Source organism: Oncorhynchus nerka, linkage group LG1, assembly GCF_034236695.1.
Source record: "Oncorhynchus nerka isolate Pitt River linkage group LG1, Oner_Uvic_2.0, whole genome shotgun sequence".
NCBI classification, from domain to species: Eukaryota; Metazoa; Chordata; class Actinopteri; order Salmoniformes; family Salmonidae; genus Oncorhynchus; species Oncorhynchus nerka.
In genome coordinates, this window is record NC_088396.1 from 15,292,271 (window position 1) to 15,315,515 (window position 23,245).

General features: G+C 44.5%; 2 protein-coding genes across 4 annotated transcripts in view; both read right to left on the reverse strand.

Moving 5' to 3' along the window:
- Positions 1 to 6,923, reverse strand: part of gpr155a (G protein-coupled receptor 155a) — a 15,285-nt gene extending 8,362 nt beyond the window's left edge. For all 3 annotated transcript variants that reach the window (XM_029624855.2, XM_029624941.2, XM_029625020.2), the window contains exons 1-3: positions 6,817 to 6,923; positions 1,368 to 1,869; positions 512 to 911 (exon numbers count right to left, since the gene is read on the reverse strand). In XM_029624855.2, coding sequence (XP_029480715.1) covers positions 512 to 911; positions 1,368 to 1,785 — 818 coding nt within the window. In that variant the 5' untranslated portion in view covers positions 1,786 to 1,869; positions 6,817 to 6,923. The remainder of the gene's footprint in view (positions 1 to 511; positions 912 to 1,367; positions 1,870 to 6,816) is intronic.
- A 3,299-nt stretch (positions 6,924 to 10,222) lies between these two features.
- Positions 10,223 to 21,526, reverse strand: LOC115104057 (acetylcholine receptor subunit alpha). The gene is made up of 9 exons (XM_029625272.2): positions 21,265 to 21,526; positions 19,809 to 19,951; positions 15,944 to 15,988; positions 15,512 to 15,621; positions 14,912 to 15,107; positions 14,462 to 14,699; positions 12,216 to 12,439; positions 10,816 to 11,055; positions 10,223 to 10,718 (listed from the first exon to the last, which is right to left on the reverse strand). Exons 1-9 carry the CDS (start codon positions 21,308 to 21,310, stop codon positions 10,587 to 10,589), a joined length of 1,374 nt encoding a protein of 457 aa, XP_029481132.1. The 5' UTR covers positions 21,311 to 21,526; the 3' UTR covers positions 10,223 to 10,586.
- Positions 21,527 to 23,245: the final 1,719 nt, after the last annotated feature.

Consider the following 23,245-nt stretch of genomic DNA (forward strand, 5'->3'; position numbering starts at 1 on the left):
TTACAAGAGAAACACTGGATTCCTTCACAATGAATCATCAGGCGAGAAGAAAGAGACTATTTCTTCTCCTAACTCTTGACAATAATGTTCTGCAGGTCAAAACACTGAAATGTGGGTGGGTGCCATCATTGAAGAATGTTGGTAATACAATGGTAGTCATGAGCCTACGGTTCCCTTGTGTGACAGACCTATATGGATCTAGAGTTAATTCTGAGTCAATAACATGTTGTCAGCTCTCCGACAGGCCCAGACCTGCATGACATTACACCAACACAAAAATGTAATAACAAGCAGGTGTGGTCTTAGTTGTAATTATACAGTGTCAGGACCTAACGCTTTAAGAACAGGATGAACATATATGAACTGCAGGCCTATATGAATATGAAATTATATCGCAGTTTAAGTCAGTAATAGGTTAAAAAAAATATATAGGCCATTATACTGTACATGTGTAATAATCTACCCTAACATTCTCAAACAATCCCTCCTAAATCCACCCCAAAATACTCACAGTTTTGCAGTGATGAGCAGGATCAGGGCTACAACAGTAGACCTGGTGAGCTTTCCCAACTGGCCCACCATGGAGAGGCCCAAGTAGAACAGAGCCGCTCCTCCAAAAGAGTTGGCCAGGCCGTCCACAAACTGCTCCATGAAAGCAGGGATCTTCTGGGCCAGGATGAAGTGGAAGATGATGCCAATAACAACCATGAAGACGATGGGGTTCTTCAGAACTTGAAGGACGACCACACCCACTATTTGGAGTTTGTTCTGCTGCCGGTCTCTCTGGTCCCTCCACTTCTGGATCTCACAGAAGGCAAAGCCAATTGGGTTGAGAAGCATAAGAGACACTGGGGCCACCAGGTAGATGTACTGTAGGTACTCCGGGTGGGTGTTCTTATACAAGGCCTCAACTGTAAAAAAAAAAAAATATATATTAAAAAAATTAATAAAAAAAGGTACAGTTTAGGAAGGTATATTTTAGGGAGGAGAGCAGAGTGAGTCAAAATCTGTGTCACAAACCAACCAAATAAGATTTAAAGTATAAAAGACATTCGAGACATCAATTTCCTTTGTTCTGAGGTTCTGCCAGGAGGAGGCTCTCAAATTTTAAGTGGAGTGAAACTCAAAATTCAAAAAGGCACTCGCACATCTGAGCAATCTTTTCTGCAGGTGCATGGTAACAGTTGAACAAGATGAAGGAAAAAGGAAACCGCACAGTGCTCTCGATAGTAACACTGATAATAAAATGACATACCGATAAGCTTATTAAAGATCAGTGATACTATCAAGAGCAGTGTGTGGTTTCCTTTTTCCTTCATCAAGTGGAGTGAAACAAAGGATGGAAAGAAGAAGAACACAACACTCACCAATAGGATATCCCAAAGCAAAGTCATTGCTTTGAGTAGCAAAGATTGAGAAGAGACCAGCTTTGCTGAAGCGAGTGTCGGGACTGGCAACCAGTAGTGTAATCACACACACAATGAAAAACACAGACACTTTGGCGATGAGAATACTCCACAGAAATGGCCAGATGACATTGCCAAAGTCCAAGAGTACCATGTTCTTAAAGAGCAATGCTGGGAGGGCAAACTTGGACACAAAGTTCCCCAATCCTTTGGCCTGTGTGGATGTGATGATGTTTGCTCGACCAGCAATGTAGCCACACAAGATGATCCCAAAGCACTCCAGGAGTGCTGGGAAGAGCTTGTCAATGGACATGGTGGGAGGGGTGTCAGGGGGATCCATGTCCCCATAGGAAATATTGAGGTTGGCAGGGACCTTCATAGTGGTGGTGGTGGCGTAAGTCCTCAGATAGCAGCTCTCATGGCTGACCAAGCTGCTGGGGGTTGCTGGTGTCACTACCAGTCACTGAAAACAGAAAATACATGGAGGTCAGTCAACTACTACGATTACAATTTAGAGTCCCTAAAAACAGCAGTAATGACAATGTCTTACGCAATTGAAACATTTCTGGGAAGAAAAAAAAAGTCTGCAGAAGTAAAACAATTTAGTCGTTTTTTCACACGCATGTTCCTCAAAACTGAACACTAAGATAGCTAGAAAACAGTCTACATTTATCCACTGACGACAACCAGAAAATGTGGTACCAATGACTGACAACATATGTAACTACCGTGTAAATACTAGGTAGAAATTAGATGGGTAACTGGTAAAACACACACCAAATGCAACCCCGTCTATCAGTTAGCTAGTAGGTACTTTGTAGCCTAATGCAACCTTTGACAGTGTAAGCTACTTTTAAACAACTCGGACAAAACAGCGATGCTAGTTTTAAGTCCCAAAAAACAAAAAGAGATCTGCTGTTTGATCAGACAATTCATCTTGATGGTTGTAAAGTCGTCTCAAATAAAAACTGTGAAGGACCCCTGACTTCACTCTGGACTCTGATCTCTTTTGACGTACATATAAAATAATATTTCAAGGGCAGCATTTATTAATCTTCGTAACATTAAAACATTTGAAACTTTTTTGTCCAAAAATTACACCGAAAAACAAATCCATGCTTGTGTCACTTCTAGATTAGACTACTGCAATGCTCTACTTTCCGGGCTACAGCACTAAATACACTTTAGTTAGTCAATTGTAGCAGCCGTGTTTAGCACTAGAACCAAACAACTAGACCATATTACTCCAGTGCTATAGCCTCTACACTGGCTTCCTGTTAAGGCTAGGGCTGATTCCAAGGTTTTACTGGACTTGCTCCTACCAATGTTTCCAATTTGGTCCTGCTGAACATACACTACGTGACCAAAAAGTATGTGGACACCTGCTCGAACATCTCATTCCAAAGTCATGGACATTAATATGGAGTTGGTCCCCCCCTTTGCTGCTATAACAGCCTGGGAAGGCTTTCCACTAGATGTTGGAAGATGGCTGAATGGAAGCAAGTCCCCGCAGCAATGAGCATTGGCAAGGTTTTATTATTTATTTTATTGAACATTTATTTAACTAGGGAAGTCAGTTAAGAACAAATTCTTATTTACAATGACGGCCTACCCGTCATTGTTGTTGGGCGATGAAGCCATGCGCTTCATCACTCGGCAGTCCCGTTCTGTGAGCTTGTGTGGCCCACCACTTCACGTCTGAGCCGTTGTTGCTCCTTGTCGTTTCCACTTCACAGTAACGCCACTAACAGTTGACCGGGGCAGCTCTACATGGGTAGAAATTTGATGAACTGACTTATTGGAAAGGTGGCATCCTATGACGGTGCCACGTTGCAAGCCACTGAGCTCTTTAGTCCGAGCCATTCTACTGCCAACATTTGTTTATGGAGAATGCATGGCTGTGTGCTCGATTTTATTCACCGGTCAGCAACGGGTGTAGCTGAAATAGCCGAATCCACCAATTTGAAGAGGTGTCCACATACTTAGTGTCCCTACCCGCACGCTATGGTCACAAGACGCAGGCCCCCTTATTGTCCCTAGAATTTCTAAGCAAACAGCTGAAGGCAGGGCTTTCTCCTATAGAACTAAATATTAATGGAATGGTCTACCTATCCATGTGAGAAAGGTCAAGAGAGTCTGCGTTTAAGTCTTTACAGAGTAGGTCCTATGATTGAGTGTAGTCTGGCCCTGGGTTGGCGAAGGTGAACGGTAAGGCACTGGAGTGATGAACCGCCCTTGCAGTCTCCCCTCTCGCCACTGGGATTCTCTGCCTTTAAGCCTATTACGGGGGTGAGTCACTAGCTTACTAGTGCTCTCCCATGCCGCCCCTAGGAGGGTTGTGTCACGTTGTAACAGGCTTTTTCCCCCCGATATACTCGACTTGAGTGAGTTGAGCTACTGATGTGATCTTCTGCCCGGTTTTGCGTTTGTGCGGTGGAGGAGATCTTCTTAAGCTATACTCAGCCTTGTCTCAGGGTAGTAAGTTGGTGGTCTATTGATATCCCTCTAGTGGTGTGGGGTCTGTGCCTTGGCGAAGTGGGTGGGGTTATATCCTGCCTAGTTGGCCCTGTCCGGGGATATCGTCAGATAGGGCCAGTGTCCCCTGACCCTCTCAGACTCCAGTATCTATGCTGCAATAATCTATTTGCCGGGGGGCTAGGGTCAGTCTGTCCTATCTGGTGAGATTCTCCTGTCTTATCTGGTGTCCTGTGTGAACTTAAGTATTCTCTCGCTCTCTTGCCATAATTACATTAAAACAAAATGGATGACCATGCCTTGTAATGTTTCTAAAAGCAAGAAATATATTATTACGTAGTAAGAAAATGTGGTATGTTTCTAAATTGAATTACATATTTTTGTGACCGAGTCTTTTAACCAAAATATCAGATACAAAAATGTTTAGCTGCCCCTTTAATGACAAGAGGTTACCAAGGTAACAGGGTCACTGAATTAGTATAATGTGTCAGCGTGTGAGATTTGGGCATCTCTTCACTATCAGCAGACTCAAACTAACATGGAAAAATAACTGAGCTTGTGAACAAAACAATATAAATAGCCAAGAAGCGAGGACAAAGTCTCACTTTGTAGACTTTAGACTAAATTAGACCAACAACTTTTATGCCTCTGTGCAGCGCCTCCAAAAATGAATCTATCAGCACTTCACTCAGAGCGTACAGCTCTCCTGCCAGGCAGTGTTGGTGCGTGATATAGAATTTGTATTTCTTTGTGCGATTAGCATCTCTGAATCAAAACAGAAGACATGCTTTGAAAACAGCTACCGCAGCATTTTTCTTCAATAAATTGACACTCACATGTGCTCAACTTGCCTTAACTATTTTTTATTCAGAAATGTAATTCACTGTAAAGCTCTGAAAATTGACCACCCGCCAATGTGGCTGGTGAAATAGACCGTCTTACCCACCAATACCTAAATCAAACCGCATTTGGCAGGTGGCAGGTGTTCATTTTATGACCTGGGATAAGGGCAATTCCATGGTAACAGACTGATTTTTTACTTTAAAAGTATGCCAAACAAAAAACATTGATTGCAAAGTTACACAAACCATACAACTTGAGGACTAGGCCTAAATAACAACTCCCACAGATTTTTGAAAACGACATTTACTTGAAGAGCAGTGCAAATGTAACGTTTCGTAACAGAACGACGGTAAAATCTCCCTCAGTTTTGTGTGACCAAACTGGCTCTTACCAGACAAGAAAGAGTGGGAGGCCCCGGTGCGCAAATGAGCAAAAGGACAAGTACATTAGTGTGTCTAGTTTGAGAAACAGACGCCTCACAAGTCCTCAAATGGCAGCGTCATTAAATATTACCCGCAAAACACCCATGTCAACGTCAACAATGAAGAGATGACTCTGGGATGATGTCCTTCTAGGCAGCGTTGCAAAGAAGCCATATCTCAGACTGGCCAATAAAAATGAAAAGATTAAGATGGGCAAAAGAACACAGACACTGGACAGAGGAACTCTGCCTAGAAGGCCAGCATCCCGGAGTCACCTCTTCACTGTTGACGTCGAGACTGGTGTTTTGTGGCTACTATTTAATGAAGCTGCCGGTTGAGGACTTGTGAGGTGTTCGTAAGTGACCCCAAACTTTTGAACGGTAGTGTACATCCTCCTCCTTTCTACACACTAGCCCTGTCAAAATACCCATACAAGCGTACTACATACTTAAACTGCACACTCATTTCTACGTTTGATCTAGTAGAATTCACTCGTCTTTGACAACAGCTGATAATCAGATGATCTGATGATGATCTGTACCAAAATTAACAAATGGCACTCACATTATATCATATCTCACTTTATATGACGCATTGAGTACTTTAAAAAAAAATGTTGCATACTATAAAACATTGTTTTGCATACTATTAAGTATGTTAGTATGAGGATTCGCACACTGCCACTTCTAATGAGCTCCGCTCCAAAACAAGACCAAATTTGGGTGGTCTGGATCAAGCATAGACATCTATGTTTCACAAGTTCGGACATCACAGTACAGCACAGTAGTTCATTACAGTAAATTATACTGTACTCTAGTGGGCTCTACTGTACTATATATACTGACCTACATTCTCTAATTGTATTCACTGTACTGTCCGAACTTGTGAAACAGACGTCGATGATTGGTTCAGATTTGGATTGACCAAATTTCAACTATATTCCAACGTCCATATGGACACCCGGGGGGTGTCAGTCAGTTCTCAAGAGGGTGAGAGTGCTGGTTACAGCTAATGGATAGAGGGGGCTCATGGGTAGGTCTCCATAAGAGCTGCGAGAGATGACATTAACTGGAGAGAGAAGACAGACAAGAGACAAAGATGAAGAGAGAGCGAGAGGAAGACAGCGAGAGACTGTTAAGACTTGTTTCACACGTTTGCGTTGACCACCACACGACAGACCGATAAAGAAAACAGTTATGACCTGAACATAACTGTATGACAGTACAGTAGAAGGTGACCCAACGGAGTTGTGACTACTAGGAGTTCCCATAGTAGACAATTTAGTTGCAGTCATTCGGTTACCTATTTGGTAACAGAATGACATTTCATAGAATATATATATATATATATATATATATATATATATATATATATATATATATATATATAGACTCTTAGCTTTCATTTGACACCAAATGTAATGCGCTCTAATGAACTTCCCGTTAGTGCTCGTGAATCATGGGGCGTTTTACATGGAAATGCCCATTATCTAAATGAGCTAACGTTAGCTATAGACAGCCCAATTAACCTTGCTCTATACAGATAGTTTGCGCGCTATTAATACATAGGTGACATGCTAGCTTGTCAAAGGCAATGAATGTACCGGGTGCAATTGTGTCTAATCTCCTCCAAGTTGCTAACAAAAACAAAAAAAAGACAAGACAACTTACCGATACCTCTCCATGTCAAGTCCACCATCTGTGTCTGACAGTTCACGTTGCTACACTCCTTGCGGTGACTGCAGTGCAAACTACTTCACTAATCAAATGACATGGGGCGGAAGGGACCAATGGGTGGATTCGATTATGCTGAACCGTGGGGCACCGGTCTCTGGGCCGTCACATGAATGGGAAAAATCGGTGAGGGAGGAGCGCACTTTTCGAATAGAACAGCAATCTGCGCCACTCGGTCATGTTGTCCACAAGGCAGCACGGTGGCTCGTCCAGAATCATACAACATCTCTTAGCATTTTCAAACTAGTCTTCATTGGGAAGCAGATAAAGCGTTTTTATCAAAATAAATCACTTTCGCATGTGAAAACACAGAATCCAACTAATTTCCACATGCTTAATTACGTCACTTAATGTTTTTTTTTGAGCCGACTAGGCAGTGGGCTTTGAACGGTGCACCTGGCTCACGCCCGGGAGTTAGCCCGGTTTAAAAACAAACGCAATCAATTTCCACTCGATACAAAACATGGCTACCTTTGGTCGCCCGGGCTAGATTAATCGAAACCCCTTATTGTTGGCAAATCTTCTTCTTCTTCGAGGTTTATTGGCAGACTGCAACCTATAAAGTGTATTGCTGCCACCTACTGTACGAGTTAGTGAACGATAGAAAAAATAGATTGCAGGAATGTTCATAGACTTAGATAGACATCGCATCATTGTATCTGTCCTATTAAGACGTCTATTAGAGCACGAGCAGCGCCACTGAGAACATCTCCATTTTGAACAGAGAGGAATGGTGGGAGGAGCTATAGGAGGATGGGCTCATTTTATTGGCTGGAATAGATTTTTTATTTTTTAAATGTATATTATTTAACCTTTATTTAACTAGGCAAGTCAGTCAATTTTATATAGCATCTTTAAAAAAAAGTTTCCTCAATGGAATGGTATCAAACACATCAAATAAATTGAAACCACATGCTTGACTCAGTTCCATATGTTCCATTCCAGCTATTGCAATGAGCCAATATAGCTCCTCCCACCAGACGCCTCTGATTTTGAAGTAGTCCATTTTCTTCCTCAACTACTTCTTTGAGTTGGCACACAAACTGGAAGGGAGCACACTGCCACCTAGATTGCATTGGATGATCCCTCGGGGACCTGGATGGAATTATGTGATCCTTCCTTAACCCATATGAAGTGTCAGTTGACTACTTTAAAGTGGTGAAAGTCCTCAATGGGATTGCCCATGCTAAAACGGCCTTTGGGTACTAGAATCTTCTATCTATCTCTATAGGTATGTTGCACATGGGCCTCTCACATGGTCAAAATTCAGTCTATTGTAGTGTTCAGGACCTCAACGTTCCACAAAGTTTCACATGCAGTACTTTTTAGTAAATGTTGCCATTTATGGCATTGATTATTATCTCACGGGTTCAAATATGATTTGCTTTGATTGCACAACATCCTTATTAGCTAGTAGACTGTCAAACACTCCCTAAAACATTTCAACGAGCAGGCCTTTCTATCGACCTGGCCCGGGTATCCTGGAAGGATATTGAACTCATTCCGTCAGTAGAGGATGCCTGGTTATTCTCTAAATGTGCTTTCCTCACCATCTTAAATAAGCATGCCCCGTTCAGAAATTTAGAACCAGGAACAGGAATAAGCAATAATAACCAGGAATACGCATGCCCCTAAAAAATCAGCTGGGCTAGACAATCTGGACCCTCTCTTTCTAAAATGATCCGCTGCAATTGTTGCAACCCCTATTACTAGCCTGTTCAACCTCTCTTTCGTATCATCTGAGATCCCCAAAGATTGTAAAGCAGCCACGGTCATCCCCCTCATCAAAGGGGGAGACACTCTAGACCCAAACTGTTACAGACCTATATCTATCCTACCCTGCCCTTTCTAAGGTCTTTGAAAGTCAAGTCAACAAACAGACTACAGACCATTTCGAATCCCACCGTACCTTCTCCGCTATGCAATCTGGTTTCCGAGCTGGCAATGGGTGCACCTCAGCCATGGTCAAGGTCCAAACAAAACAATATCATAACCGCCATCGATAAAAGACAATACTGTGCAGCCGTATTCATCGACCTGGCCAAGGCTTTCAACTCTGTCAATCACCACATTCTTATCGGCAGACTCAACAGCCTTGGTTTCTCAAATTACTTCCTCGCCTGGTTCACCAACTACTTATCAGACAGAGTTCAGTGTGTCAAATCGGAGGGCCTGTTGTCCGGACCTCTGGCAGTCTCTATGGGGGTGCCACAGGGTTCAATTCTCTGGATGATTCTTTTCTCTGTATATATCAACGATGTCGCTCTTGCTGCTGGTGATTCTCTGATCCACATCTACACAGACGACACCATTCTGCATACTTCTGGCCCTTCTTTGGACACTGTGTTAACTAGCCTCCAGATGAGCTTCAATGCCATACAACTCTCCTTCCGTGGCCTCCAACTGCTCTTAAATGCAAGTAAAACTAAATGCATGCTCTTCAACCGATTGCTGCCCGCACCTGCCCACCCGTACAGCATCACTACTCTGGATGGTTCTGACTTTGAATATGTGGACAATTACAAATACCTAGGTGTCTGGTTAGACTGTAAACTCTCCTTCCAGACTCACATTAAGCATCTCCAATCCAAAATCAAATCTAGAATCGGCTTCCTATTTCGCAACAAAGCCTTCTTCACTCATGCTGCCAAATATACCCTTGTAAATCTGACTATCCTACCGATCCTTGACTTCAGCGATGTCATTTATAAAATAGCCTCCAACACTCTACTCAGCAAATTTGATGCAGTCTATCACAGTGCCATCCGTTTTGTCACCAAAGCCCCATATACTACCTACCACTGCGACCTGTATGCTCTCTGCTGACAATGACTGGAACGAATTGCCAAAATCACTGAAGCTGGAGACTCATATCTCCCTCACTAACTTTAAGCATCAGCTGTCAGAGCAGCTCACAGATCACTGCACCTGTACATAGCCCATCTGTAAATAGCCCATCCAACTACCTCATCACCGTATTGTTATTTATTGTATTTTTTTGCTCTTTTGCACCCCAGTATCTCTACTTGCACATTCATCTTCTGCACATATATCACACCAGTGTTTAATTGATAAATTGTAGTTACTTTGCCACTACGGTCTATTTATTGCCTTACCGCCCTAATCTTACTTCATTTGCACACACTGTATATAGATTTATTTATATTGTGTAGTTGACTGTACGTTTGTTTATTCCATGTGTAGCTCTGTGTTGTTTGTGTCACACTGCTTTGATTTATCTTGGCCAGGTCGCAGTTGTAAACGAGAACTTGTTCTCAACTGGCCTACCTGGTTAAATAAAGACAAAAAAAAGACACATAGAAAATAGACAACCAGTGTCAAATAGGCCTATCAATTTTACTTAAATACTGTATTAAAGATGAATGAAAATATATAACAAAACATATTGAGTAAAGACAACAAATATTTTGATGACAAAAACTTGATTAGAACGGTCAATGTTGATCAAGTGTTCTATAATACACGAGTGAAAATGTAGATAAACATGCATGCACCCAGCGATCTGAAGTAATTGCAAACCACCCAATAATAATGAATGTATGAGGGTCAAAAGCACAGTCCTCATAAAGCAACATGTGACTTTAAGGTCATAGGGCCAAGAGTCACTAGGGCCCAGAGTGTTACCTGGTCAGGTCACAAGGTCAATAAAAAAACATCTGGACCTACTCAGGACACCCCGCAGACCGCTACGGTGTCATGCTCAGCTCAATGAGACGGCCCGCGAACACTCCTAGGGTGCCAATGATACACACCGCCATGAACACACACAGCAGAATGTGATCCAGCACCATGGCTACAAACTTCCACTCTTCAGCGGCCTGGGAAAAGAGGAGAGCAGTAAGAAACACGCCAACGGAGATCTTTAATACAGGAAACAAACTGTAGGAAGGACGGAAATGAATTCCATAATCTTACACTGTTGGACTCCTCATCAGACTTCATGGTCTCGGCGATGTATTTAACCCCCTCGATAGCACTGCGTACGTCGGGGTTCTTGGTCATGGGGGACTGGTAGGTGACTGCAGTAGGGGTGGGCTTGCCTGAGATGTCTGAGATGTCGAAGTCAGCACCGTAGATGTTTTTATCCTGTCTCTCCTTTGCAGGACGCTTCATTGTTGAGAAGAACATGAGGTTGGGAATGGTGTCAATGAAAATCTAGGAAGCAAAGAATGTGAAAGGAATGAATGAATCAAATGTTATTAGTCGCGTGCGCCGTGAAATGCTTACTTACGAGCCCCTAACCAAGAATGCAGTTTTAAAAACGACAGATAAGAATAATAAATAAAAGTAACAAGTAATTAAAGAGCAGCAGTAAAATAACAATAGCGAGACTATATACAGGGGGGTACCGGTACAGACTCAAAGTGCAGGGGCACCGGTTAGTTATTAAAGTGACTGTGCATAGATGATAACAGAGAGCAGCAGCTTTTACAACTTTGTGTAATAACAGACAATAATAAATAGACTGGTAAAATGCATACAATGAGATAAAAGGCTAATTGATGGACATATTAATTCAGATACTTTCTAGCTCCTGAATCCCAAAAGTAGGCTTAAAAAGCAGTAATACAGTCAACAAGTGCAATCGTCTATTTTCTGTCACTAGATGGCAGTACTGGGCAACACTTATTAACAGGGCAAAAATAATGTTGAGACCTCTACTATCACTCACAGGAGGTTGGTGGCACCTTAATTGGGGACAATGTGCTCGTGGTAATGACTGGAGTGGAATCAGTGGAATGGTATCAAATACACTAAACACATGGTTTCCATGGTTTCCAGGTGTTTGATGCCATTCCATGTGCTCCGTTCTGGAAATTATTATGAGCTGTTCACCACTGATACCACACGATCTGTCATGTTGTTTCATGAACAATTTGTTAAAACATACACAAAATACATACATTTCTAAACTGTCACACACTCATAACATTCACAAACCAGAGTGCACAAGTCATCCTATGCCATGTCATTTACAGTCCAAATATTTATTTATTTAACCTTTATTTAACTAGGCAGGTCAGTTAAGAACAAATTCTTATTTACAATGACGGTCTACCCTGGCCAAACCCGGACAACGCTGGGACAATTGTGCGCCGCCCTATGGGACTCCCAATCACAGCTGGATGTGATACAGCCTGGATTCAAACCAGGGACTGTAGTAACGCCGCAGGCTCTGAGATGCAGTGCCTTAGACCGCTGCACCACTTGGGAGCCCTGTAAGTAAAGCACTATTCTATAAAAAGCTCTTAACTAAATTATTTTTAGATAAAAATAAGTAAAATCACTGGTAGAAATGTGCCAGCTTTGCTCACCTTGCGAACCCAGGGGGACATGGTGTGAGTGCTGGGGGAGCGGTGGTGGGTGTTGATGACGATGACAGTGATGATAATGGAGGCAATGACGAAGACCATGGTGAAGAGCATGTACTTCCCGATGAGCGGCACAGCACTGGAGGTGGAGGGGATGAGCTCAACGATGACCAGCAGAAACACAGTCAGAGACAGCAGGACAGAGATACTCAGAGTCATCTTCTCACCTGAGGACACACGTGGTCACAACAACCAGGTCAACAAAAGCAGACGCATACTGCAGAATTCATCTATGGAGAAAGGTGCAATTGAAGTTTGCAATCATGCAAATGATCTGCCATTATCACGTGTCATACATTTCATAATCTGTCAGTCATACGGCGCACAGACGGATTGGAGCAGTTCAGTGGAAAAACGAGGCTCATGACAGAGACTGAACATGTGCTCGTAGGGAGGCCACTGAGATTCAGAACAATGGATTCAACGTTAAACACTGTGAGAGCAGTTAATAACTGGGCTTAAACAAATATTACAGTTACACCAATGCCCCAGCTCAACTCAGCTGTGACACCCTTAACAACTGAATTAAACCAATTCAATCAATATCTCGTCAAAGTGAGCTGGTTTGATGGTAATTTGGTCTCAAGTCTTGCCTTCACCTAATCCCCACTCTGGTTGGTCCCCAACTATTAATTAATTACAAGAGGGTTTGAAGTGATCATTGTGATAATTGATCAGAGAGAAAGAGACTAATAGCGAGAGAGAGAGACACACAGTGCCATAATTCACAGTGATGAAGCTACACTGACTCACAGAGACATGGGAGGGTCATAATGTTAGAGGGTAGCAGTGTCATTGTTCCTCTGGATAGGCAGTGCCATCACACCCTTTAGGGCACCAACTCATTCTGACCACAGGGAGGAGTAGCCTCTGATCCAATTGAGCTCCTCCGACCTCCCTTTCAGCCCGGATGGCTGAAAGATCATGCTGCCTAGTCACCTTACCCCTATACATATCTACCTCTCTCACTCCAGTACCCCTGCACATTGTAAATACCATATTGGAACTGACCCTGTACATAGCTTATTACTTTCTCTTGGTATTCTTATTATGTGTTTTTGTTCTGTGTTATGTTATTTTTAGTGCTACTGATACTGATTACTGCATTGTTGGGTTTAGAGCTGTCAAGAAAGGCATTTCACTGTACTTTTGACATTAAAACTTGAAACTTGGGCAGGAATTCTGCTTATAAAATGAACTCAAAGCTGAGTCTCTGTGAATTGGTGCTTGAACAATATTGCCCTACCACAGCAAAAAGGAAGATAGCGCAAAGGAATTTGTGATTTATTTTGTCCCGTTTAGCCTTCCATACACATAGGCCTATACACAAACAACCTCACGTACGCAAACATACACACAGGCACACAGACAATAGAATTCCAAGTGTGTTATTTTCAGTTGAGCACATTCACACCCAGACCTCATTCACACAGATTCTAGAATGTGAACTATGTGTTGTTTGTCAACTTTGTGTTGCTGTTCAGTCAAATCCGTGAATCTAAAAGGCTTCCATTTGGCATCACAGCTCCTCCATAGCATCATACTGTAGCAGCAGCCACATCAGAGCAAGGCAGCCAGTGATGCATTATACATTAAAGGAAAGGTCTGTTCGCAGACATTGCAGCACACAGGGTCTCTGGGTAATGAGGTAGGCCTCCACACTGGCAACAGGACCAAACGCTAGCTGAGACACAGCACTGGTACAGCTAATGTAGCTACTAGTAACTTCCGAGGCCCAGAGACAGATACAGGTGTAAGATCTTAATTTGACCAGTATTGTCATAGAAAAATAATCCTGCAGCAACAGGATTTGAATGTTTAGTTCATAACGCTGCTTGATTGGTGGTTAGGCTAATAGCCGAACAAAAGAAGGCTACATGATAAGTGCAGTACTGTTAGTCCAGGTTTTCAGTGAATTTATGTAAACCACAAGGCTCATCTAAATTTCCTGCGGCGCAGGAGAATTCTCAGTAACAAAAGAGTGGCCAAATTAAGATCCTACATCTGTAGAAGGACAAGCGTGTTGTTGTCGGTACCAGCCAATGCAGGTACAGTTCTACACAACCACTACGTGAGCTGTCAACGTTGCAGCTATGATGCGGAAATTGGGAGACAAAATATATTTCCACTAATCTTCAGCCAATAGAAGGGATTTAGAACTGAAATGATTGACGGGACGCTCCACCAACCAGAGTCAGTGGGCAGATAGAAGACGAGGCCAGTGAGGAACGAGAAGAGCATGCAGGGGATGATGACGTTGACGATGAAGTAGAGGGGCAGCCGCAGCATCAGGAAGTGGTAGGTGATGTCCAAGTAGGGCGTGTCTGGGCAGCAGGCATAGTACACCCAGTGTTTCCAGCTGCGGTAGTCCTTCATCACCCACTCTCCACTCTCCATGAAGTTACTCAGGTCAGGGCGGTCGCTGTCCTGGTGGAGACGGGTAAATAAGAAGATGTCGCGAAGACGCAACAGACCAGGAAGGGATCAACCTAATTGGTATTTCCCCAGGACTGGTGGTAATTATGTCATGCTTTTAGAATCATGTGTTAAATCAGTAATGGACTGTATGTGTATGAGTTACACAGGAGTTACACAGGGGATCAATCGGGGAAAAATGTCAAAATGTTGATGATTGTTACGGGATTGACGACAACCAAGTTGCCATCGTAGGTCCAGGTGCCCAACTTCATGCTGCAGTTCTGCAGGTCGAAGGGGAAGTGCAGCACGATGATCTCACAGTAGCTCTTGAAGATGGCAGGGGGGTTCCACGTGATCATGCCAGTGTGTTCCAGCAGCACTTTGGTCTCGTGAACGATGGCGAAGTCACCGTCAGCACTGTGGGCACACACAAACACGGGCATCAACGCAGGAAATAATGTTAACGCAGAGGGGCATCACTGCCTGGGGCTTGGCATGGCCCTGCCATCGCAGGCCAACCAACCAGAGCTGAGACTGGTACAGGTTGCTGTGGCATAGGAGCCGGTTGTCAGGGAGAAACAGCCGTGTGTCAGACGCAGCATATGGTGTGGGTGGAACCTGTGATATAGAAGCCAGATTTAGCCTGCTGCAACCTGAGCTCTCACCCACTCTGCACAGAGGGAAAAGAGAGGGAGAAGTAATGTGGTTTGAAAACATAGTCACACACAGTCGGTCTGTCTGGTGGCCTTTTATCAAGGAAAGTATCTGTGAGAGAATGGTTAAAAGAAAGACATTTGATGCAAATATGGCCTGAATCTTACTTGTTATAGAGAACGAGGTCAGGACGCCAAATGTCAGTGGAGGGCACTCTTATCTTTTTGATTCCGCCGTAATCCTCAGGATTCCATTGCAAGTTCACATCCTTCCATTGCTGGAAAATGACGGTACAAAGTACAAAGAGCATGAATGGAAAATATCAGATAGATTATTTGACTTGAAGTCTGATTCGGAGAGGGATCATTTCAATAGGGATTTTTTCAGACAATGTTTCATTACAGTTTAGTGAAAATGAACATTATTCATCGGCTTATAAGGATTTTACACTGTCTTCAGAATTATGGTGAAATTTATGATAATTACCCATACTTAGATTTTCCTTGTAATTACTCTTACAAAATAGCCAGAAAGAAAACATTTTGATCTCATATTTACTGTATATTGCAATGTAGATACAGGAAACGGCAGTAACAAACCTGTTTCAGTCGAACATTGCTGTTGACAATCTGGTTGACCTCATCCTGTAGAGGAAGGGAATTGATTTTAGTTTCTACTGTTACAAAACCAATAATTAGCCTACGGATATTGTTGCACTCGCTAAGTCTAGGGGTCTTAGGCCTAGTTAACTAGTGTGTAACCTGATTTAAGATGTGCATCTAAGTGAGAAATCAGCATATGCATATGTATGTACACAGGAGACCTCTCCTTCTTGACATCTTGGTCAGACAATCCAAGCAGATTACCATTTGTTCAGATGGTGACAAAATAAAGTGTATCCTGGTAGAGTGTGCCTAACTGTGTGTTAGCACTAAACAACCTACTGCATAACACCTCCCCCATCAAGAAATGTAAAGAAAAAACCAGTCACCAGTATATATTTTCCTCAATTGTCCTAAACTTCTATACTTTCCCACCCTCTTTTCCATAAAACTTATTTAACTGAAGAGACCAAACTATATACACTATAAACACCAGAGCTGCAAAACTATGAAACTTGGCTCCAGAAAACCTCACCTCTGAGATAACGCCATTCTAGAAAACCAGACCAACCAAAACCATCAAATTCACTGGTCTGCATGTCTCTTTGCTCCCGTGCTGGAGGAGAACTGAAGGGGAACCGTTAGCCTCCCAACTTTCCTCCAACTTAACCCGGAGACACTAGGCCTACATGCTGTAGGAACTTTCAACCGCTCTTTAACAGGAAGTGACAAAACCGGTGGATCTAGCTTTTCCACCAAACTCACTTCTTCAAGCTCCTGATTCTCATTACAAGACACAGCCGTATCACCCTGCAAAACTCAGACCAGATCCTCACTAAATGAACGGGAAGAATCTCCTCTCTCCCACAGCGTAGTAAAAAAAAGTGTCAGTAACATCGACCCCTGAAAAACAACCTCATGGTCAGCCGGCAGAGGGACCACAACCTGTTATGCAGAGTGGAACAGGGAAACCCAAGAGCAGACTCAGATGAGAAGACTGGGATGAAGTAACCAAGGTATTTATTGAAACACAGGGGGAAGATAGAGTGCAGGTCAAGGGAAGCTCGGGCGGGTTGCTGGAAACCAGGTGTGGAGGCTAAGGTGAGACGGGTTGGGGTTGAGACAGGGTAAGCAGGTCCGAAGGGGAATTCAAGGGAGTAGTAGTGTGGGGAATCCAGGACAGAGTAGCAGGATGAGGAGACGTGGGACTGGAGACAGGGACCAGAGTCAGAGGGGCAGAACTGTAGCGGAGAGGAAAGCAGCATCAGGCAAGGAAAACAGGCACAACAGGATCTGACTAGTAACAAATGGCTCGAAACGTAGACTGACTGAGCAGAGATTACGATCTGGCAGCGTGGAAGTGGCAGGGCTGAGTATTTATAGAGGTCTTGATTATGGAACAGGTTGCAGCTGGTGGGGATCTGCTCTGACTCCAGCACACCTGTCTCCACCCATACAATCACACACACACACACAGAGAGAGACGGAGATGGAGAGGGAGACGGAGAGCGAGAGCGAGAGGGAGAGCGAGAGGGAGAGCGAGAGGGAGAGGGAGAGGGAGCGGGAGACAGTTGTAGATGCGGATAGCGAGAGAGATGAGTTCATCAAGTCCATCAGGCTCATCCTTGGTTCCAACTCGTCCTTGAGGGTCTCAGTGATCGCGTTCCGGAATGCTCCCTGAAGGGCCTCCTCATTCCAGCCACTCTCAGCGACGAGGGTGTGAAACTGACATGACATCTCAGCAACACTATGGGGGCCTTGACGGAGGGACAGGAGTCATTTAGCAGCATCCTTAACGCAGACCGGGTGGTCGAATAATTTTTTAATCTCCTCCGTGAATCTGGAGCAGGAGAATCAGATGGGGGACTGTCTCTCCCACATTGCCGTGGCCCAGGAAAGCGCTGCTCCACTGTGGCAGCAAATCAGAAAGGAAATCTTGGCCCGTTCGCGAGCATAAGAGTAGGGCTGTTGTCAAATAATAGTGAACATTGTACCAAAAGGGCTCTGCAAGCTCTGAGGTTGCCATATTAACGCTCAGGAGTCGGAACAAGGGTCAGCCCTGTAGGTCAGACAGGCTCTGTGAAAACTCATTGACGTGCGCCAGAATGGTCTTCAGGGCTTGGTCATGTTGCTCGAGCAGGGCGCCTTGGCCGATGAGGGTTTGGTGGAGAGTGGCAGAGTCTGCTGGGTTTATCTCTTTGGCCAGCTCGTACTGTTAAGCAGAGTGGAACCCAAGAGCAGACTCAGACGAGGAGACTGGGACGAAGTAATCAAGGTATTTATTGACACACTTGGGGAAGATGGAGTGCAGGTCAGGGGAAGTTCGGGTGGGTTTCTGGAAACCAGGTGCGGAGGCTGAGGCTGGAGCGAGAGGGGTTGAGCCAGGGTAAGCGGGTCCGGAGGGGAATCAAAGGGAGTCGTAGAGTGGGGAATCCAGGACAGAGTAGTAGGATGACGAGACGTGGGACTGAAGACAGGGACCAGAGTCAGAGCGGGCAGAACTGTAGCGGAGAGGAAGACAGCATCAGGCAAGGAAAAGAGGATAACAGGATCTGACTAGTAACAAACGGCTCGAAACGTAGACTGACTGAGCAGAGATTACGATCTTGCAGCATGGAAGTGGCACAGGGCTGAGTATTTTTAGAGGTCTTGATTATGGAGCTGGTTGCAGCTGGTGGGGATCGGCTCACACCTGTCTCCACCCACCCACCCACCCACACACACACACACCCACCCACCCACACACACACACACACACACACACACACACACACACACACACACACACACACACACACACACACACACACACACACACACACACACACACACACACACACACACACACACACACACACACACACACACACACACACACACACACACACACAGAGGGAGAGGGTACCCGGGGAGTGGCGGCAGGTCAAGGAGACACAGGATGAGCAGTGCAGTAGAGGACGTTGCAGGAGCAGATGTGACACAACCTCCTCTACTGTGGGAAAGAATGCGTCAGCTAAAGGAAACAAAGAGTTGCTGACAACCTCTGAATCTAACAGATCACTTGGGGAACCAAATCATTAGTCAGCCCACAAGGAGAACCTAGTTGTTCATTGTCCATCAACTCAACATAGAACATCGTCCTAAATTGACACCTGAATTAACTTCATCCTCAAATTGCAGAGGGCACACTATATCACATATCTCTACCCAGAAGGTCTCAGCTAGAGACACAATAATCAACTTCCTCACTAGGGAGAACCATTTCCTGGGAGCCACAGTCTATTTTGACAAATAATGTTTCCTCTACGTCCCCACACACATCATCATCCTCCCTCTCCGGTTTGCCATCAGCACCCTTCTGAACCCGATTAGCTTCACAAACTGGGGATACCTCAAAACCCTCCTTGAAAGACTTCGCCCCCTGAGACAACTGCCTTTTGACTGACTGGCAAGACAAACGTCCTCCCCTGTATGCAGCCCTCCAGTCAACTGCCATTTCCTGTTCCAGCCTCACTATTTCCAACACATATTCCTCCTCCTGACTGCTATCCACTAGAACTTGTGGCAAGAACTCACTCCACTGTTCCCATAACAGAACTGCAACATCTAACTTGTTCAACTCCTCAGCTATTTCAGCATTTTTGCCACCTAACGTGACTGATCCCTTGTTAGCTTGAAAAAACATCAACTAAAACTCCAACCTCAGCACAAAACCATGCTGGCTCAAATAGTCAAAATAAGTGAGCCAAACAGAACCAACTCTTCGACTGACAGAAGTTACAGTTAGCTACATAGTGTTGGCAGTGATGTGAATTGCATGATAAATATTGGTTGATATGGGATGGTGTGACATTTTTCTTACCACACTGATGAGTTGAATGAGCTGCAGGCCAACTGTAACCACCACTGGGTCCTTGAAGTGAGCGACAGGACGCACCACCTTGTTGTAGCCAGTGAACAGGGTTTTCACCAGACGGGTTTCATCCTCAGAGCTCCAGGCAGAGCCTACAAGAAACACAGGGACAGCTTGATGCGTGGCTCACATGGCAGAGATGGAGAGATTGTGGGTTTACAGCACCAGCAGACTGATAAGTAGTGGTTAATGTACGTGCAAATACAGTAGTATTAAATGTACTAAGTGGCTTCCCTCCCTCCCTCCCTGCCTGCCTGCCTGCCTGCCTGCCTGCCTGCCTGCCTGCCTCCCTCCCTCCCTCCCTCCCTCCCTCCCTCCCTGCCTGCCTGCCTGCCTGCCTGCCTGCCTGCCTGCCTGCCTCCCTCCCTGCCTGCCTGCCTCCCTCCCTGCCTGCCTGCCTGCCTGCCTGCCTGCCTGCCTTCCTTCCTTCCTTCCTCCTCCCTCCCTCCCTCCCTCCCTGCCTGCCTGCCTGCCTCCTCCTGCCTGCCTGCCTCCCTGCCTGCCTGCCTGCCTGCCTGCCTGCCTGCCTGCCTGCCTCCCTCTCTCCCCTCCCTGCCTGCCTCCCTCCCTCCCTCCCCCTGCCTGCCTGCCTCCCTCCCTCCCTCCCTCCCTCCCTGCCTGCCTGCCTGCCTCCCTGCCTGCCTGCCTGCCTCCCTCCCTCCCTGCCTGCCTGCCTGCCTGCCTGCCTGCCTCCCTCCCTCCCTCCCTGCCTTCCTTCCTTCCTGACTAACTACTTATTTCATACACTGTTATATACCAGTGGTATACTATCATCATGGGATGCTGAAGGTGATAGAGATGAGAGCTCAGTCAATACAGACAGTGTTTCAGACTCGACATCTGCTATTTCCGTTACATATTTGACCCATGCCAGAGCGGTATCTCATTTCATTTTCCGCTTGACCTTGAAACGAAGCCTAGTGTGTGCAAGAACATAGTATGAAGCAAAGCACGAATGACGTTTTGAGACATTGAAAACAGTACAATTGTCTGGAAATGTTATATGCTATATGAATCAACTGGCTCATTAAGTCAAGCACAAATAGATGGAGGTTAAAAAACGAAGTGCACACACCCCTGTCAATCAAGAGAGCCTAATGCTGGAGGCTTTCAAAAGAACGACAACATTTCCAACAGGCACTAGCTTAGCTAGAGTCTACCTCATATAACATTTGAAATCTTATAGTTAACTAATGGATAAAGCATTACCAAGAATCAATGTGAAATTATCAAATTATGTTGATATCTCATGACTAATGGGCTCGATTTGTAAAATATGCAAATTTTTTGTTTAGGATAGACTATCATCTAAAATATCCTGGAAAAGGTAAGTTATAACCGACAGAAGAACAGAAATGGCAAACTAATTTTATCAGTCAGCCAACATGTTTAGAATATGGCTTACCTGCTAGAATGATAAGGAGATGAGAAACAAAAAGTAGACGATTCATTCTTGTGTTCGGTTCCCATAAACTCTGGGGTATCCAATGTCCTGAGTCTTCGAATAGAGGCTAAGCGGCTAGTTAGGTAACAAAATAATTTCTGTCTGCTTTAAAATCAGGTCAAAATAATTGCAACACTGACTTGCTGCTTCAAGTACTGTAATGGGGAACAGTATTGTTGTTCCCTGACACCATATGTTACGAGCCACCACCAATAGCCGTCATTTGAGAGGGTCACATTCTTTGTCATCCCTCACATGTTACAAGCGCTACATGCCTGGCTAATCTAGCACTAAAATATCTCACAGTGCAATATACTTCCCATATTGAAAGATCGCAATAGCCTCTGCCTGCTTTCCAAAACGAATGCATTTGTTGTGATATATGTACAATTAGGCTACTCATGAACAGAGCATTGGTTAACTTCTGTTACATTAAGATGTAATTTCCATAATCATTATTTGGGAATTCTATATGAGTAGTTGATTACATGTCGAATACATTAATCAAACGGCCACCAATGTTGTCCTCTTGGATGATCTTGCCCCTAATGGAGATGGTATCCCTCTTAGGATAATGTTGGACTGCAACATACCCACAACATCTACCCCATCTAGCCACCGCAATGAGTTTCCAGATGGCCAGGCATGAAACCCAAACACCCCATCCCTGTACACCTGCCCCTCCCCACCAAGGCATTGATGGGACCAGGCAACTCGATTTCCCTACAGCCTCAACTCAACCTGTTCAATCAGCCCGTCACTCAACCAGCCGCCTCATTCATCTTATTTAGGGGGAAATTGCCATTTTGGCAATGTCTGAATTAAGAGAGATCTGTCTCTTAACCCCCTCCACTTCTCTCCCCATACCAATCACAGACCACCTGAATCCTACAGTGCCTAAGTGCCTCCTGCCTGGACCCAACCCATGTGACCCTGGAGAAACCCATTGAATCTGCTCATTCAAGCTCAATCAAGGTCAGGCAGTGGGTCCTGCCGTTGCGGTTGAGACACGGTTCTTTCTTTCAGCAGGAGTCAGCCGTTCTCATAGCCCTGCGGGGAATCTCTCCCAATCACACCTCCTAGTTGACTCTCTATTCGACATGTGATTCAAATGCTCTCTAAACCCGAATCTGAATAATAGCAATGTGGAGTGTGTGGAACATCTGCTGGGGATGGCAGAGCATTGAACATCTCCCACTGCATGTTTCTACGCCCTGCCAGATTATGTAGATGACACTTTCCACGGCAGAGATGATTATGTGTGTTACTGGCATATTTGTACATAATATTTCCCTCCCCCCAAAAATAGCAGCAACAACGTGTATTGTTTATGTTCTGAAGATAATTTTTTTTTTTTTTATAATCACTGCATTCTATTACTTAACATGAATGTCAATTCAAGCTCTTCTAAGAGCTCTTTGATGTTGTGAAGGTATTTTTACAGTAGATCGTTTGTCTCATATACAATCGTTTTTTGGGGTATGATGGGTGGGGGAAGGGATGGGATGGCTGTTTAGTATGGGATATTGGTGTTTGGTGATGCAATTGAATTCAATCTAGGCCTGCGCAGCTTAAACGTTGTCCCTTCAATTCCTACAATATGACGTATAGCGGAAATATAGCACATTCCCACATTCAGAAATCAACATGCTACTACTTTAGCCGTCAACAGTCTGAAGAGAAGCAGTAATATCCACAGGACAGGCGCTGCATCTACGTACGACACGTTCACTTCACGTGTCGTAGCTGAACGTCTCAGAATTGGAGACGTAGGTCAGCCTCCGCAGGAGGAAATGCCACACAGCTTTGTCCAATCAACAAAGAAAGGTCAGTTATCTCACGGATCAGAAGCACACAAAAAAAAAAACATGTAGATGAATTCATGTGAGTATGAATCAGCCATCCCATGGTAATTGTAGCAAATATTATTTGATGTGCATGA